The sequence below is a fragment of the Protomyctophum parallelum genome (genome assembly GCF_964188405.1).
Source record: "Protomyctophum parallelum genome assembly, chromosome: 11".
NCBI lineage: Eukaryota > Metazoa > Chordata > Actinopteri > Myctophiformes > Myctophidae > Protomyctophum > Protomyctophum parallelum.
The window spans coordinates 5,082,821-5,103,482 of record NC_139707.1 but is presented as its reverse complement, the minus strand read 5'-3'; the positions used below and the strand labels follow the sequence as shown (position 1 = coordinate 5,103,482).

General features: G+C 42.2%; 1 protein-coding gene across 1 annotated transcript in view; it reads right to left on the bottom strand.

Moving 5' to 3' along the window:
• The window catches only part of tns1b (tensin 1b), a 322,987-nt gene extending 303,480 nt beyond the window's left edge, over positions 1 to 19,507 (bottom strand). Inside the window, 1 exon segment of the mRNA XM_083777327.1 lies at positions 19,254 to 19,507. Within this exon segment, the coding sequence (XP_083633453.1) occupies positions 19,254 to 19,352 (99 nt within the window). The 5' untranslated portion in view covers positions 19,353 to 19,507.
• Between the last annotated feature and the right edge of the window lie 1,155 nt (positions 19,508 to 20,662).

Sequence of the window (20,662 nt, the reverse complement as noted above, 5' to 3'; positions counted from 1 at the left end):
CTCTCTCTCTCTCTCGCTCACTCACTGCCTTGCTCTCTCCCACAATGTTAATGTTAAAGATGGAGTGCCGTGATTTTTTTCCACACTTAAACATGATCATCAGGTGTATTTAGGTGTATATGAGATATAATTTTTTCAAAAAAGTGTACAGTATTTGTTAAAATGATGGTTTTATGTGGACACACCCACCAGTTCATTAGGTATGCGTGAGTTTAACCATAGCACCACCCACCTAATCCAGTCCCTCCGCCTCCTCCTTTAAGACCACCCACTTGTCCTAGTCCCTCCCCCTCCTTATAAAAGGACAGCCCATGGCTCTGCCCTTTTGTTTACAAAATGGCAAATTGGTGTCTGTAATGTAACAAAAACTCATGTTTTTGTGAATGTTAGAAGTGAACACTTCCAATATTTCTGAGATATCGTATAGGCACCATTATGCACTTATACTGCCACCATCCATGTATAGGCATATAATCCATGCATCCATACCATATCAGATCTGTTTTTTCTGATTTTTTATAATCATTTATTTATTTCCTCCAATTATATTACAATTTACAATTTACAATTTAGGCATTTAGCAGACGCTCTTAATCCAGAGCGACTTTTCTTATTGACCCTATTGTCGCAATCAGCTCAGCTCATCATCCAATTCGATCATAGTTTAACAGCAGAAACAATTAGTTTGATAGATCATTTAGCCTACAATATATTGTAGGCTATTGCTTTCCTCCAGCTAAGCACCCTGGCATTAAAACTGTCCTTTATCTGACTGCGTTGAGTTTCAGCAAAAGTCGCCAGATTTAAAGAAACAAGCGGCCAGGTCCACAAAAATAAGTCACAGAAATTGCCGTGAATATTTATGAAAACGTTTCAACAAAACCAATCCTTTTAACAACATATTAATCTGAGGGTCCTTCACATGAATCATTGGTCAAGTCAACCACATCTCCCCTGAAAGTTACTTATATGAAAACAAGCCCAAGTCGCTTGTAATAGCCAGACATGGCAACATGACATCCAGCGCGACACAACATACTTCTAATTCTTGACTTTACAGCCACTATAAGTATTAGGACCTACATACATATTGACTACAACAGCCAACAAGAATGCACACTGTGACACTACACTCTGTATCAAAGCCCGACCACTGTGATTATAAAAGAAACAACCTACTCCTTGAGAACAACAAGAGCAACTATACAGCAGAGCAGGTAGGCTATAAGACTGGTTTGTTGTGGTTTCCTTCCTGAGGACCCGACGTGAACATTTACTTGCTTCCAATCTAACGGAAAACAGTCTGCTCTGCTGTGAACTGGTAATGTGTGAAATGACTGTTTGAAAATCTGCCACACAGTTAGACACACACAGAGCAGCAAAAGCAAACTGGCTGCGCTGTTCAGTTCACACGTGTGTATGTGGCAGGCAGCTCCGCCCACAGAGGTTGTCGTATTTAAAAAATATGTATAGAGGGGGAGGTGCGTGTGTGCGTGCAATATTTTTACGTCACACTATCCTTGTTTACTTCATTGGCCCGTTTGACCGTCAAGGGTTCAGCCTCCAGGAAGAAACCCTAAATACAAAGTTATTACACCATTGGACATAAAAACGACTCCAGGGTGTCTAATGAAGTACTGTCACCCCATAGACACATGAAAAGCTGGAAAAATACAAAAATTGTGGCACTCCATCTTTAAGTTAGTAAAGTTACACCTATTTTATGTAAATAACATGGTAAAATGTGCAGCATTGGGAGGTAAAGGGGAGACACTTTAATTGTGAAGGGACGACAGGATGAGGAAAGGTGTTGTTGTTGCTAATTGTCGAGAGTAATGGCTGTGTGTGATATTGAACAGTCAAACTATTCATATCAATATACGGCCGTATCAACAAAATAATGATGTCATAGGTATATGGGGGCCTCATATTTGGTCTTGAAACGGGCCTCCAGATTCCTAAGGCCGCCCCTGCACGCACGCACAACGCACATGCATCGATTAAGAACAAACCTTAAGTTCACACCTCAACAATGTTTACAAGGCTGCCGAGTGCCGAGTGTCACACCAGCGTGCATTAACCCATTCTGACCTGAGATCAGATTCTAAAAATGTCTTATACATACCGACAGTTTTCATTCTGACCTGAGATCAGATTCTAAAAAATGTCTTCTACATCCTGACAGTCTTCATTCTGACCTGAGATCAGATTCAAAAAAATGTCTTCTATGTCAGTCGCTCTTCGATTTTTCAAAAATAGCAGACCTACAAGCTCTTAGCGCGCCACTCGGTGGCGCGCTATGAGCTTGTAGATCTGCTATTTTTCAATAGCTAAAGCATAACATGATGCTGACACCAAAAGGGGTTCCCGCGCAAAATGGGTTAACGTGGGAATGAGCCTAGCAATACAGTACCAGACCACGGGAGGGAGACCAGATATACAAACGCTTGAAATTAAAATGCATGAGAACCACTTCCCTACATTCACGATACAATTTCCTCACAGCGCACGATCACATCCCAGACAGAACTTTAGCACTGGCCACACAATTGAAACAAGGATTTGTCACAGTCAGTCACACTCACCATCCAGAAGGACATGGCAGAGCTGGCTTTAAGGACACCCAGGACAAGAAGAACTCCTCACAGGATTCAGGACCGTCTGGAATATGAAACAGCCTTTCGCTCTGGACTTACGGACACTGTGTCATGGTCACCTGGAAGTCGGACACACTGAGCAGCCAGAGGCGAGCTGTACGGGCCCTATCCCGACACGTTTCCTGGGGAGTGTCGTTAGTCAGGGGAGAGGAAACCAGCACACACACACGCACGCACGCACACACAAACACACACACGCCATTTTACACTTGCACGGTCGCACACACACACACACACACGCACATACAGACGGGTTCAGGCACTACACACACACACACACAATGGAAAAGGTCTGTGTCAGGGCATCACAACATGGAGAGCGGGAACACCAGAAGCTGTTCTTTGCTTGTGGTCAGTGGTCAGTGTTTTGAGCCGACATCTGACTTCCTGTTCATGCACTGGAAGAACATCTGACTTCCTGTACAAATTAAATTTCAGATTGCCCTTAACCCTCTAACACCCGCATTAATTTATACTTGCAAAAAATAGATTTCAACCTTACTACTACTTTGTACTACTAGGACTAAGACTAAGAAATATGTTAAAAAAAAAAAAAATCATAATAATTATTAATTATTATAAAATAATTATTAGGGTAAAGGTCAAAAGTCTTAGGTTAAAAAATGTTCAAAATTGCACAGAGTCCAGACATTTTTTTATTGCGAACGCAGTGAGCCACTTACTATGAGACCCTGCTGCTCATGTCTGTGTGTCTGTCTGTGTGTCTGTCCCGCTGTGACACCACCCGCCCGCCACCAGAGGGCGCAGCTGTAGCACACACACACACACACACACACACACACAGGGCGCAGCTGTAGCACACACACACACACACACACACACACACACACACAACCACACACACACGAGCTGCGTTCGCTTCCCGCGTTTGCGTGTCTTACTTGTTTGTGTGAATTTCAGCCTCTGTGGGGGGTATTTATATGCAAATATCATGACCAATGGCATTGAAATGGCATTGCAATGAACATCACTGATGACGTTTAGGTGAAAAAAGAACAGAAAAATAATTTAGTAATTAAATAAAATAAAATTGTTGCTAAAAAGCAACGCTGGGTCTTAGAGGGTTAAGGCTTTGTAATCAGAAAGTGCACAGGGCAGATAAGACAAGTAACTCAAATATACAAAGAAATTACTGACATATTTAATCATGTTATAGTAAAAATATATATATATTTTTATTTTATTTTTATTTTTTTAAAGATATTTTTTTGCGGCTTACGCCTTTATTGATTTTTTAACGGATAGAAAGTAGGCTGACAGGAAACGGGAGAGAGATGGGGGGATGACATGCGGTAAAGGCCGTGTCGGGTCCGGGAGTCGAACCCGCGGCACACCGCGACTGGATCACCAGTCCGGTGCCCAGACCGTTACGCTACGGCCTGGGCCTATATTTTTTTAAATAGCGGAAATAGCAGATCTACATGTTTACATGTAGATCTGCGTTAAAAAAAAAGCTAAAACAGCTGCTGGTTGTGACTGTCCGAGTATTGTAAACATAAGTAAAACTACTAGACACAAAGTACATAGTGTTCATTCTTTCTGAAGCCAGCCCAAATCCCCCTCACCTGCATCAAAGTCTACCTTGTGTGTTCAGGTTTTAACATGGGGGGGGTTTTACTTTCTGGGCGATTGTTTATCACTCGTCAAATAAGCCGGGGGCCTCCATGAGTGCTGCTGAAAAGGGAGTGCTCACTAATGTTCATGATAAAATACCACTTTTTTTTCCTACTCAGTCAGTCAGTCAGGAGGGCTGTGGGCAACCGGTGGTCACCTTAAGTTACAACGTAAAACTGAAATATGAGCTTACCGGTACACATCATTAATTTAGACAGACCTTCATTCCAAGAATTTGAATCTGACTTTTTAAATGCTAGAAATGACATAGGCAAAGAATATAAAAATGCATAATATTTGTAAATATTAGTTAATGTTTCATTTCATTTGGAGGGGCGCTAGCCCCTCCTATATTCGGCTATTAGTGTAGATTTTCATCTTACACAAACATTAACCCATTCTGACCTGAGATCAGATTCATACGAGGTTTCCGCCGGACACACACTGGTCTGATGAACCCATTCTGACCTGAGATCAGATTCTAAAAATGTCAGTCGTTCTTCGATTTTTCAAAAATGGCAGACCTACAAGCTCGTATCGCGCCACTCGGTGGCGCGATATGAGCTTGTAGATCTGCTATTTTTCAATAGCTAAAGCATAACATGATGCTGACACCAAAATGGGTGCCCGGTCAGAATGGGTTAAATTCCCATTGACAATGAATGGAGAATTTACGTCATATGTATCTGAGCAAATAAGACATGTTACGTTATGATGATGTAGGATGATAGGATCGCCCCTCACTTCACACAGGTGTGATTTTATCAGTCAATATACTACTGCATTGTTTCTTCAAGCCCTGCTTGAAGCCGAGTAAAGCTCTCTCTTCGCAACACTGTTGGCTAATACGCTGTAAACAAACCAGCATGGCCCCGCTGAGCCCCGGGGGACCCCTCCTCACCAACAGGTCTCCAAGTCTCTCCTGCCCTGAGCCCTCTGGAGTCACAAACTCCCTCCAACACACACACACACACACACACACACACACACACACACACACACACACACACCCGCCAGGCCATGGTCAAAACACTCAGGGTGGGTTGCATCATGTCTTGGAGGCTTTCCAAGAAACACAACAGCAGTAGAGCTAGCTTTTGGTTGTTTTTGCGACCGTAGGTCACAGTTAACTATGGAATCGAGCATTTCCCGCCAGTTAGTGTGTCGGCAGGTTCCCCCAGGTCTCGTGACATCATGTGACATCATCAGGGATGGAGATGTGGACTGGAGACACTTATGTCATAGTAAATGCGACCTGCTGTCGCAGTTAAACCCATATATGGAGATCCCTGATGTCAGCACTATTGGCCAGCAACTCTCAAACCTCAAACCCTTAGATCTCCATATACTGTATGGATATTTCAGAGCCTGTTCTGACATTCCATATGTTGATCCTTCCCCATCCATCCTTCCTCTTCGATGTCTCCCTTTTGACTTATACAATTATTATATCATAATAATTGTAGAATAATTATATAAAAATGTCAAACTCTAGACGGGCTAGCCCCAAAGTTATTAGTGCAGCCGCGCGGGCCTGCCATCCGGCGAAAAAAGAGTTCTCAACATGCCCGAACATTACGGCCCGGCCCTACCTGTGCCCTCATCAAACCCTGTACTGTACACGCAAGAGAATGTCCCTGCTACCACCCTTAGATCTCCATATACTGTATGGAGCTGACCTGTTCTGACATCCCATGATATGTTGACCTGACCTCATCAAACCCTGTACACTCAAGACATGCTCCTAATATGGCCAGTACAGAATTAATTCCATGTTGATCTGACCCCCCATGCCAAAGTGGCAGTGCCAGCGCTCGCCTAGCAGTCTGCCGTCAACGAGGCGGATGCGTGCACGCGTACACAAGGAATTGGAGATACAGGTGAAGAAACAGAGTTGCCGCGGGCCGGGTACATGAGAAATTCAAGATGGCGCGCTCCAGTGTTATTGACAACACCAGCTAGGAACCCAATGCTAATGTGAGTAGCATTACGACCTGATCGATCAAAAGCACTATAATAGACCAATTGCCGTAGATCTACATTATTGGCAAGAAGCGTGTTAAGTGTGCTTAATTACACTGGTCACAATGAATGTTATTACATGAGTTCATCCTGTCCTTGGCCAGAACACAGCCGTCAAGATGCAAACAACAAAGCAAAGGACGCCATTTGTACATGATGGCTACACAATGTCACTTTTGTGCGGAAACGTGAGACTCAGACCGTGTTGTGTGTGTGTGTGTGTGTGTGTGTGTGTGTGTGTGTGTGTGTGTGTGTGTGTGTGTGTGTGTGTGTGTGTGTGTGTGTGTGTGTGTCAGCTTCAGACAAGACACATCCACTGACTGCAGTACCGCATTGCTTCCCCACACCAACTGTAACCCATGGCGATCACAGGCCTGTCCAATGGCTGAGCATTATGCAAATGTTAATCACGCTCGACTGGGCGTAAGACACTGCGTGTCCATCGAGCGGCCTCACATTTCACATGAACTTTATTGGTGCCAGTGGGCCTTTTGTCTGCTTTAATTGAATTAACTTCTGAGAAATGGACCTTGTTGCAGAGAGAGAGAGATGGGACATTACCCACCCATCACTTAGCCACGGGAGATTTTAATTGTGTTGACATTGGAATCACTTTTAAACCTTGGTGTAGAAGAGAAGGGCTGTCGCCGATTCTCCCTCACAAAACTTTTATAACTCGGAAGCACATTCCTCTTGTGAAATGTTTTGCATGGCAGCCTAACAAAGAACAGCCGCAATTTATAACGCAATATAAGCTACATAACTTAAGATGTAAAAACATTAAGTGCATTTAGATGCACTGCAAAGATCAAGTGTGACTCTAGCCTACTCTTTTTTTGCATTACGGGAAAACATTCCAAGACATTAATTGGAAATTGTTGAGGACTAATTAGCATCTTTGCTTTCACTCGCAGAGAGGCATATTACATTTTTCAATGGCAATATCCCCATCTACTGGTTAAAAGGCACATGGGCATGAACCCTGTGAAACCATTTAAATTGTTATGTAGATATAGCAACAAACAGACAAGCACACTACTGCAAAAACACATTTTCTTCTGTGTCCCACTACTTTGAAGTGCTTCATGTATTTCACTAAACTCTTCTGAGAGGCCACATATAGTCGTTGTTTTGACTACATGAGATATGGCAACTCTCAATTCACTGGTTTTTTTTTTCAATATCTGACTTCCATTTCTTTCATGTCTGCTGCTTGTCCTCAGTCAAAATCCCCTGACCTGCCTAGACATCGGGCAAACAAAAGTCACATACTTGTCCCAGGCAGATAAAAGTGACGTGGCAAATGTTTGGCCGGGCTCCGAGGGAGAGAACCCGTTTCCTTTGTCTCATGTTTGAGTTTAGTTGTAGATGTTCCATCGGGATAAAATATGAAAACTATTGAGACGATAACATATAGAGGTGAGTGGTAAATGTTTGCCACAACCGAGGCAGTGTAAAAACGTCTCAGTAAATGCTGTAGAAAATACAGTCATTTGACTTTCACATACCACTAATGCCATAGTTACTACTAATACTGTAGCACATTTGCTAATATGACATTATGGCAAAAACAAAACACATACAGAATTTCTTATCAGCTAAACCAGGAAATACTTTTGGCATTTAAAACCTAGTACACTTCACATTGATAAATAAACACTGTTACAATATATTACAAGTACATAAGTACATAAGTACATTTTTGGATGTCTCTCTTCTGATACTCAATATTACGTTGTGAGTTGCTTTTTTCTTTTTTTTTAAGATATTTTTTTGCGGCTTACGCCTTTATTGATTTTTTAAGGGATAGAAAGTAGGCTGACAGGAAACGGGAGAGAGATGGGGGGATGACATGCGGTAAAGGCCGTGTCGGGTCCGGGAGTCGAACCCGCGGCACACCGCGACTGGATCACCAGTCCGGTGCCCAGACCGTTACGCTACGGCCTGGGCCTTGTGAGTTGCTTTTAATGCCACTCAGCATTCACAGTGTGCTATTGAAGTATGCTTATCAACTACTCATGTCATGCTTATCAACAATGCAGAAATATATTGGACTCTAAAAAGGTTTACCCTTTTCCATTAGCTTAATTCATGATAAGGAAAATGGACAATTGAGGCGACTTCTCGTATCTTTTAAATTGTATTTTACATAATATGATGTATAGGCTGTTTAAAAGTACCACTTTAATAATCAAACATGTACATCCCAATTTGAAAGCTTATTACATTACTTACACACTACACCCATATTAAAGCTTATATGTACAAAACAAGTTACAGTGCAGCGTAGCCTCGGTACCAGGCTTTCATTTTTGTAGGTGCAAAAATGTAAAGCCTGGAGGAACGCATTGGCCGCTCTGGTCTAAAAGTGGGAGTCAACCCTTCCGGGTGGGCGTCGCTCCAAATGATGTGACGTAGCGCTGCACTAGGGGGGAGAGGAGGGGCCGGGGGTGACGGACAGATCGATGAGATCCAATCAGGGCGTGCGCAAATCTGAGCCGCGACCCGCCCCTCTAGACCAGAAACCTAACACGTTAGCTCAGGCTACAGTGCAGCGCAAACATTTGTCGGAACAAAGCTATGAAGGGAGTCCTTGCGGAAAAAGTACAATGATGTTGAGGTATTTACTTTAGGCTATAGGCAGACTCACGACCATGAAGGCTTGCCAATGCAGATAGACACACAGAATAATAATAAACAATAAAATAATAATAATAATAATAATAATAATAACAATGCAGATAGACACACATAATAATAATAATAATAAATAATAATAATAATGCAGATAGACACACAGAATAATAATAATAATAATAATAATAATAATAATAATAATAATAATAATAATAATAATAAATAATAATAATAATAATGCAGATAGACACACAGAAGCCATACAAGTGGCAGATTACGTTCTGTGAACCAATGTGTGACTCTTGTGTAACAGAATAAAGTGTGATTAAAGGGGAACGCAGCTCGAATAAACAATTGAGCCCCCCAATCGGTGTTGGGCGCCGCGAACAATGTCATAAACTTCCAAGTGTGTGTGTGGGTGGGGGGGGGGGGGGGGGGGCTGATCCAGAAACAGTTGGTAGCCACTGTTATGTGCACTGTATTCCTGTGGTCAAGCACACTTGTCAACTTTTATGAACAAGAGCTATAACCACTTGAAGGAGGATAGGGTATAGCATCCCTATTCTGGGGGGCGAACAGTCTGAGAAAATAGCCGATCTACAAGCGCACACCGTATTGCGATGTGCCATGTTGTGAGCTTGTAGATTAGCGAGAAATGGAGGGCGCCGACTTAATACAGAGCCTGGGGGACTCCAGTCAACAAGTAGTTTAAGTGGCATCAGATCAGGTATGGCTGCAGCTTCATACACAATGGATTGGTGAATATGCAAGGTGCCAGGCCAGGGAGAGAATCTATGGGGTATTCCATGAGAAAAGGTAACAAGACAAACCCTAAACAAAGAACGTTATGTTGGTATGAACTTTCCCCCTGGAGAAACATTCCACAAATTCACATGGACACATGCACAGTCACTGAGAAACTATGGGGGCACTAAATATCTCCTTAATCCACAATATTGTTAAGACTATAATGAATGATCATATCACATTTCAGGTTCAGGACAACAGACTAAGTCATACAGCTTTGAGGCCCATATGGGCTATCTCATGTGTCTATACAGTATACAGCATGTAGGCCTGTGGGAAGAATTAAAAAAATAAAATAAAATAACGTATACACAGTAGGAACTCAATTTGTGAATTCCTGCTTTTCAGCTGTGTTCCCCTTTAACACATTTTATAGGCGGGAACCCCTTTTGTTGTTAGCATTACGTTATGCTTTAGCTATTTAAAAATAGCAGATCTACAAGCTCATAGCGCGCCACCGAGTGGCGCGCTACGAGCTTGTAGGTCTGCTATTTTTGAAAAATGACTGCAACGACTGACATAGAAACATAGCTTTTTCAGAAAACTGTCATTTTCAAACAGACATTTTTAGAATCTGATCTCAGGTCAGAATGGGTTAAAAACACAGCCTGGGGATGGGGGTGGGGGTGTCACATAAATATATTGAGCCTGTATGTATGCTATACATGTCTGGCATGCCAATGATCCATGTGTAGGATTACAGGCGTGTGCAACACATGCACAGCATCACGTCTAAGAGTGTGACTTCATTAGGGATTCCGTCGTCTGGTGCGATGGGGTACACTTGTCCCCATCAACAGGGATTAGTGTGGGAACGTGACACATGTGCCGTATTTTATGAGGGCCTATCAAGTTTCGACTCCCGTCATATACTAAAAATAACGACTTGACCAGCTTTCCTTTCCTTTTGTCTTTTGAGGACGTCAGGCACACAGATGCCCACAGATCACACTTGCAAAGTGGGGGAAAAGTTTATTAAAATATTATGCAGTGGATGACTCAAGCCGTTAAGTTGCCAACATTTAACTCCCAACGTTCTGGGTTCGATTCCAACCTCAGGGCCTGTGTTGTTGATCATCCCATTAATCAGCCCTCATTTTCCTGCCTCTCGCCACAGTTCCGTTTCAATTAAGCAAAAGTACAAGGTGGTTCACTTTAAAGTCTTTTGACACTCACAGTAAGTCCATAGACCAGAGTGTCCACTTCACTGTTCACTACAAAAGTTACTCGTTTTACAAGTAAACAAACTCTTTATAATATTAAGGGGCTTTGACTGATGCAACAATTTTATTGGACTTAACACCTTTGTGACGAAAACAAAATTCCATTACACCCTTTCCATATATCCCTCAGTCCACTGAAATGCCACATTCCAGTGCAAATACCTATGAAATTCCTCTACAATGGAATGTGTAAGTGTGCAAACCTATCCTTTCAAAAAACAGAGAGGGCGAGCTCGCTACAATGATTTGCCTCGGCTTGTTACAAGCACTGGTGCATAAGAGAGAGAGAGAGAGAGAGAGAGAGAGAGAGAGAGAGAGAGAGAGCGAGAGAGAGAGAGAGAAAATCTGGGGTCTTTCTTCCTGTGTGTATTCAGAGTAAATGCAGCATGTCAAAGGGGGGGATTTATTACCTCCCCAAAGAAAAACATTCTCCCGATGATGAAAACATGATTGGTGGACCTGGGTAGCCCGGCCCTAACGTCTGCTCCCACTGTCACAGTAATTACCCCCGGAGCCCCGTGGCATCCGACCTTGGGTAGAAAAGTCCCCGGGAAAAAAGACCACCGCCACAAATATCGACAAAAGGCACATTTGGATTCGCGCGGGATGTGACCTGGGAGAGTCGAGCTCTCTGTCCATCACTCGGATGTGTTTTGAATGGCTACAAAGGCCCCCAGAGTGAGACTTCGTGGGATTTGGACGTTGCCAAGAGAGAATGCCGCGTTGCCTTGCCAAGTATTAGAAAGAAGACAAGAAAATCCCCCACACACAGTAGAGAAATATCAACAAAACTGCAGTATAAAGGCCACATTCATGGGATTCACAAAGATATTGTAGGTTGATGGTATAGGGCTAAATGGGATGTATTATGCTGCCATTATTGGTCTTGCTATGCCACAAGGTCCGAGTAGGCCTCTGTTTTATCTTCCAAGAAAAGGGGCACACAGCCATGACTTTAGGGTGAGAAATACAGTTGCCCAGGCAGGCCCTTAATCTATCATTTCTACCGTCATTCTATCCACTGTGCATTGCCAAGTGAATTAAAACCACTTTAAGAAGCTCAACGAACGCCTTTTGTATCCCATTATCTCCCAGTTCCAGAGCCTTTGTGAGCAGCTTTACGCATCACAGAATCGGCGACGTCTTGAAAGGCCATTTGTAAAAGAAATATCCGCTCATCGGATTCACAAATCCTTTGACCGTGAACCGTTAAAAGCAATGGCAGTAGCCTTCGAAATGGCTAAAGGACTCGGGCACAAGCCTATTCAACGTTTAGTTGCAGATTAACACTGAAAATATCTCCTTCACAATGTAGTACACTTTAAAACTCCTGTAGGTTGACATAACACTGGGAAAGTTGCAAGATAATGTAAAGACCTCTTAATGTATGACAGACTGGGAACATTTCACTCCACATTCACACCTACCGATTACAGTATGCACACACTGCATTTTCCCACAAATGCAAGAGTTCATCAGGTGATTGCCATAGGCTCTTAAGCCACAAGGTTACCCAGCAAAATCTTACAGGACTCCAACTCAAAACAGTTGCTGGATCATTTTTCAGAGTCAAAGTCATGCACGAATGGCTAAGAAAACAACCTATTTCCTGTAGAAATGGGGATCACCTATTGACTTTTCACAAGTGAAATCTAATTCGCAAAGTCTTTTGTGTCGCGACGTCCTGTCAAAGTGCTCAGGTGTTCCTCCATTGTTAGCTTAATCTTGCAGACATAACACTAGGCTATATTTTCTTTTCCCTAAATTCAAAAAGAGCCAATGGCTGCATCACCCTTGATCAGGGGTTGTACTGTATATCAAATGCCTGGCTCTAGTGCCGTGTTGCTTCAAGTCAAGTGCGTCACGTTGAAATCCATTCAAACATCTACAGAGGTTTAGCAAACTGTGCATGGTTCACAGGAGTCTTGGCCGTTAATCCAGTGGCTCAGCATCAACAGGAAGAAAATGTGAGTGAGCATCGGCAGGCATTGTGATGAAGGAATTGTCGGGATCTTCTTTTCAAGGAAAACATGAAGATTTGTTCTTTGGGCTTCTGTTTCCAGAAAGGCGTGATGCAAGTTTCAGTTTGATTGGTTATTTTACATTTTCCTTTTCAGGTTATCTATTCTACAGCATTTCATAACTGTGATTCATGACAGTTTGTATGGAAGATCATTTCACCCACAGGTTTACAACTGTACACTTGTGATGTGATAAACTTGAAATTTAGGTTTAAGTATATAGACTATACTGACTGTTCTGAATGAGGACAGCAATTGAAAAATAACCAACATAAGTATAATAAATTAATTGTGGGCTCGCCACAGCGAGCACACTATTGTTACTGCCAGTTTATATTTATTTATTTATTCCACCCTTTTTTTTGGCACCTAACTACTTCCACATACTTTACACTAGAAATGTAGTTCAAACTTCAAACGGTTCAGCTCTTTGCAGTTATTATTGCTTGTTTTGTTTTTTTTACAAAGTTTTATACTTTTTAACTTTTTTTTACATTCTTTATAGTGAGAGTCGATGGAAGAAAGGTCCCATTTTTCACAGTTAACTTTTTTGAGCTCGTATCAAGGCCTATTCATAGTCTGGATTTTCGGTGGTAAGGTGACCACCGCTCCGGTGGTGAGCTGACCACCGGAGCTGAAATAACGTTGAGCGGTGGTGAGTAAAAACAGAGAGAAGGGCTGGAGCGGTGGCGGTGGTTTGCTCTTCACCGCGGCTCGTGACGTCATGTTGTAGTTCGGTGGTCACCCCACCACCGTAAAACCAGACTATGTATGAGCCTTCACTCCGTCATACTTTCACTTTGAAACTTCATTCAAACTTTATAATGTTCATCTATCTTTGAACTTTCATTGGTGAAAAAGTTGTTTTGAAAAAGTTTATACTTTTTAAAATATTTAACTTTATTTATAGTTTTTTCCTCCCATCGACAATGTATGGGATTTATCTCTAAATCAACCTCACTTTTGCAGCCTCATTACTCTGGCATACTTTGTCGTAGAAACGTGATTTAAACTTTAGAAAGCTCACACGACTCTGGACTTTTTCGTGGTTCAAACCGTATTCGAATACGTTAAAAGGTTTTTCCGAAATCGCAGTTCAATCGCAGGCCGTTTCGCCTAATTAGTGCCAACTTAGAGTGCGGGGCTTCTTTCACTAGAGTGCGGGAACTGAAAATCTTTCCTTGAAAATTTACCAAACAAATTGTCGTCCCGGCCAAAATATTCATTTTACACGCATGTTCTTTGGTCATTTTGTAGCCACACATGTCCTCTTTCACACAATGTGACCACCAAAGCAGAGACATACAGAATGTGAACTACGGCCTTTTAAGTGACACAAATACAGTCAAGCTGCTCATTGACCTCCATTGTGTAATTCTTACGAGGAAATTATCGCGATGACAATTCACAATCGCACATGGTGTACCTCAATATCTCAGGCCACTCACAGCGAAAAAAATATTTGCATTCGACTTTTACTTTTTGCGATAGAGCAATTTGTTCGGGCATAGTTTCCCCCCCATTCAGGACCATTGTAAAATAGCAGACCTTCAAGTTGCGCGCCACTCCCAGTCATAGTGCTGGCAGTCTTTTACCCTTCCACAGCTGAGACATATAAGGGCTTAATTACAGGGCTGAAATTAAAGTTACAAGATCTCAATGAGTTGCTCTGCGATACCTTGTGGGCTTGTAGGTCTGCTATTTGTGCAATTGGATGGCCTTTACACAGCTCTCGCAAGAGCACGCACGCACGCACGCACGCAGACACACACCTGTCTTCCTATTGGCTGGCCTTTACACAGCTCTCGCAAGCGCATGCACGCACGCACGCACGCACACACGCACACACGTTTATAAAAAAAATACTTTCATAAAAATTTAAAATAAATTAAAAAAATTAAAAACTTTAACTTTTTTTTTTAAACTTAAAAATAAAAAACTTTTAATAAAGAACTTAATATTATTATTTTTTTACATTTAAAGAAAAACTTTTAAAAACACTTCTACAACTTCCACATACTTTATTCCACTTTATGCAGTTATTTATGCTTAAACTATAGTTTTTACAAATTTTCATACTTTTTTTTAACTTTTACTTCAGCTTTAATGCATTTTCTACTTTTGTTTACAATATGCTACAGTCCCGAAATTTTGATTATGGATTTAGACCACCAATGGTAACACCATTACTCCGGTCCCCGAGTTTCAAACTTGACACGGCAATAACTTCATACAATGCATTTTACGCGAGCCCACGCAGTTTCTACAGGAACTGCTTTCTAGTTAAAGGTGTTAGAGCTTTATTCATGAGGTCTGTCTCTCGATCCTTTTCTAAAGCACAAACTAAACCTATACCAAAAAAAAAACGCTTTAATCACAAATGCAGCAATCTCTAAACACGCAACTCAAAATAAAATGCGGAAACGTCGTCCGAGCACACAATTCCTGCATGCGCGGGTACTAAAAGGTAAAATGACTGGGGTTAACTTCGCTGAGGCATCTCAGCCCGCTCCTGGGTCAAGCACACACCGGGCACCTCTCCACAGAGGGGGGAACACACAGAGAGGGTCTTGTTCCAGGGCCCATGTGCAGGTCAGCGCTGGCAGGTAAGAGTGAAATGATAGGCCTCCCCAGAGACATAGCACAGAGGACACACTGTTTCCCCCAATAGCTAACGCATCCACTGGAATGCAATATGTAGCGGCAGGCAGGTAACTCGCAGTTCACTGCATACCTATATACGAAGATCTTCAAATCCCCCGAGACCGACAGGACCTCGCCCCCATCCCACCCTGGCCTAGTGCACGCCAGCCGTTCCGTCTGACACTTTGCTGGGAATTCGGTAACAGGAGATAGAGATGTGGTAACGACAGGTTATGCTAACAATGTGTTCTTTTTATTCTTTAAGGCTTTAATTAGGCAGGCACTGTCTCTATTTTGATCAAACTTTCAAAAGATTTCCAAATTTGCATTTTCTTGTCAGCGAAAAAAGCTGATTGGCTATTTTAGATATTTGTCATATACGATGTAACAATTTTGAATCAGCCTCAGGTCTTAATGGGTTAAAATAATAATCAAAATGACCGGGCCTGAGACAGGACAGAGCATTAAATGGGGCAACGGCTGATGCAAGTCATGCCTCCGTAGTTTTAGTGTGTGTCATTTAGTATGTGTCATCTCCGTCTATGAGATTCCATATCCATATACGAGAGGGCAAGAAGCCAGCAGGTTATCTCTCTACCTATTATATATAAACCGTACAATAGCCTTTAAAGGCAAAACATACAATAGTGTGCATTCTTCCTAAAGAATGCACACACACACACACACACACACAACCCCTCACCTGGATCAAAGTCTAGCTCATGTGTTTAGGTTTAGATTTTTTCTTTTTTCTTTTACTTTCTGGGCGATTGTTATCGCTCTTCAAAGCAATAAGCTGTGGGCCTCCTTGTGAGTGCTGTTAAGGAGTGGCTCTAACCTCTCTCCTTTATCCGGTGTAGCCAGGACGAGCATAACACCAACACATGCAAGAAGCTATTATTGCAGGAAGTAATCTCCTGACACCTGGACGTACCCTTGGCATAAACATCTGCATGAACAAAGAGTGCAGACACGCACGCACGCACGCACGACACACACACACACACACACACACACACACACACACTATACAAAGTGAATATTCAATAAAGTGTCAGAACATAGAAATATTCAAGTGAAAAATAAAGCTCTTAATCCATGGGTCTTCAACAGGGGTTCGGACACTGGGACCCCTGAGTTAGCCTACTACAGGAACGTTTATTGTCGTTTTCAAAAATGTAAATGTCCAAAAATGCACATGGATATGAATCCAAGTTTCCAACATGTTATTACAGTATAGCAAAGAAAATGTGTATACAAACAATCACTGATGATAGTGATCTATCATACAGTGAATTGTGGGTCTTTAACAAGGGGTCTGTGACCCCTAAGGGTTACTACTTTTTACATTAACTACTTGAACTCAAAAGCATCCCTCTGCTGGGGAGATATTCACAGAAAATAGCCGATCTAAGCTCACAACACGCGGCACCACACACTGTGGCACAATGTGAGCTTTTCAGTATAATGATGTGATTTTCTAGCTGAACTTGAATGTAGCTGTTCCATTTGCCTTTTTACACCTACTGTAGTTATTTAGGCATGGTAGGCCAGGTACACTCTGAAAGTGTACATAAAATGTGTAATGGTCAATTTGTACACTACACGCTTAGAATTAAATCAATACTGAGGATTTTACAGTGTACTGTCTGGGAGTAGATTTCACACTATCCAAAAGGCCACAAGTAGCCCTATAAGTATGTATAATCTCATAGTATAATAATACTCGAGTCACACATGGCTACTTCACTTAAATCACTATTTTCAACACTTCAGTGCCAGTTCATTACTTCAACCACAGCTCTGCTGGCAGACATGGACTGATGACTATCCCTGGCTGTGCCCACACACCTAGAAAACTAGCCCTGTAAACATGACTCTCGTATTCATACGAGAGTCATGACGCAACTTCACCCTGGTTTTTGCAGACGCTACATTTACAAATAATTAAAATATATAAACATTCGCATTTCAAATATAAAGTACTCACAAAGTGTCCCACGGGTGTTAGTTAGTAGCAGCGCCAGCGATTAGAATTTCTGCATCCCGTGTTGTTTAATAAAAAGCATTTTTATCCGAGGTGTTATTTTGCCATTGGCTTTCAACTACGCGCCCCTATCGGTCGGGAGGAGCGTGGCACTCGGTGTGTTCGATATAGGTACGCTGACCGCCCTGCCAATACAGACTAATAGGCGAGTGCGCTCCCGGTGTGCAACTGTGAATTTCCCAAACGAACCCCGTTTGAAAAAAGTAGCCGGAGAGCTCGGACAAAAATGCTTTTTATTAAAGAACGCGGGACGCAGCAATTCTAATCGCTCGCGCTGCTACTAACTAACACCCGTGGGACACTTTGTGAGTACTTTATATTTGAAATCTGAATGTTTATATATACGGAAATCTTGTAAATGCAGCGACTGCAAAAAACAGGGCAAAGTTACTGCATGACTGTCATGATAATTATCATGGCAGTCATGTTCCAGGGCTACTAGAAAACATGCCTTGGTGCCAGCTGTCCGTGATCCATGCATTTCTTGACTTATCTGATGTTCTCTGAGAGAAAGAAAACATGTGCATTACAGTATAATATACTGTAATGATATATATAATATATATATATATATATGTCCCATAGTGGTGGCGATAGTGAGACACACTTTATAGCCATCATAAACGTCCTGTTTGAGTTCTATGTGGTTTAAAATGGCTTAAGGTCACTGACAATCAATTCAAATAATGGATAATACAACAAAACAAATGAACAATGTGTCTGTGGCAGTTTGCCAATTAAAGCAATTTAGACAGACATATGTACATTTTGAATGATCCATTATTCCAATTTTAAAAACCAGCTGATTCATCACAATCATATAGGCTACAGTAGGTGTATAGGGACATTAAATTCAGGAGCTCCCCACACTTTCTGAATGCTGGTCACTCACTGCATTCCACAGGGTCCCATCATGGAAATCACGTCACAAATAACTCAACCCAAAATGATTAACGGTTGCAAAATTGCTAATCCTACTTTCATTCTTACTATATGGGTGATCAGTGATCAGTGATAATGATCAATGTGTTTTGTTTCCTTCATGGAAAGCAAGCATGACTGAACATGGAATTTCCACTGCTGCCTTTGGGCATTGCCATAATGGCAGGTATATAGATCCACACTCATGCATTCACTCACGCGCACACGCACAACACACACACACACACGCGCACGAGAGAGAGAGAGAGAGAGTTTGATCCTATGATGTGAGGGTTTGTATCATAATAACGTTTAGTTTAGTTTGGGGGGGGGGGATAATTAGCCTATTATCCACAGCTGGAATAACCACGTGTGGAGAGTCACCTCGCAGAGAGATAAGTTGTCCGACTTTTGTCCACTTGACTCAAAGAACATGTTTTGAGGAGTGGAGCCAACAGGCTCATTAACATGATGTATTAAGCATTGTGTGCGGCGGTCACTGCGGTGAGGTGAGCACGTTTCTCAACGCGGCCCGGGGGCGGTCAGGTTCAAACGCGCATATAATAACATGCATAATGTTCAGCTGCAGCATTCATTTCATCCCCATATATATAAATATGATATATCCGTATTTGCTTACCTTGCTCAGCTCGTCTTCCTTCTTCTCCTCATGTTGGTAAACAACAGGCATTTGCAGAAAGTCCTCTTCGCAACAGATGAAGCTCACTGTGCATCCCATCCGACCAAACTCACGCTGCACAGATCCAAACCCATCCAAAAGTCAACCTCACGCGCCTGTGGTCTGCACCCATCCAAACCTCACGCACTGCACAGATTTAAACACATCCAAAAAACAAAAGCCTAAAAACAAACTCGATATTATTCTAAACCCAACCAAAATAAACCTTTAGACTGCATCTAAAATTCTGCAAAACGTAGCTGACTCATGGCCAATCTGTATATATGTCCAGCCGGAAGATCACCCAGTGCACTGAGCCAGGTAATAATAATAATATCCCGCTGCAACAACACGCCAAACACTCGTAAAGTTTTGCCGAACTGATGCGTTTTTTAAGCCATTGTAAAAGTTGTGTCGATATACTGGCACTTATCTTCGGCCAGTACCGTCCATGTGTGTGCGCGTGGTGGTCCCGGCTGAAGAGCACAGTGTTCGTGCGTCCCGCAGCAGGATGGTGACTGCAGGCTGAGGTCCTGGAGGATATTAAACAAACAGGTAGAGAGAGGTAGAGGAGCTGCTGTAAAATAAACCGCCTACACCTCAGCTGTTTCTAACCGTTGATGTGATGTGACGGTGGAACTCTTTCTTTGCCTTAATTCGACTGCAGGCTACACGGCGAAATAAATAAAGGCACTTCTTTGGCATTTAAGTCTGTCTATACTGTCTATAGTCTAGGGTTTTGTTGTTAATCAACAAGTTAATCAATGAATTGCAGCCAGGTGTGTCACCGTGTGTGGATCAGTTTGTCTGGCTTCGAGGTCCCAGCTGGATACGGGGATTGAGGGGCAGCCGCAGCTCACTACTACCCCCCCCCCCCCCCCCCCACTATACACACACACACACACACACACACACACACACACACACACACACACACACACACAGATGGTGGAAAGTAACTAAATAGGCTACATGTAAATTATTACTGTACAATTTTAAGGTATTTGTACTTTAGTTGAGTAGCCTATTCCCTTTTACTTCTACTCCACTACATCTCAGAGGCAAATATTGTGCTTTTAACTCCACTACATTTATTTGAAAACTTTAGTTACTTTGATTATTATTACAAAACAAGACATAGGCCTACACATGTTATACATGCTACAGCCCTATACATTTCAGCCATCTGCGTGTGTTTCGGCCAAAGTGTCTTAATGTGCATTGTGAGCTTGCAGATCTGCTATTTTCAAAAGATTTTTATACATTTGAAACTTCTGGGACATTCAATGAGCAGGTCACACACACACACACACAGTAAAATGTGTTTATGAAGTGCGCAAATGGGACATTAGCTACGCTGTCAGCTTTAA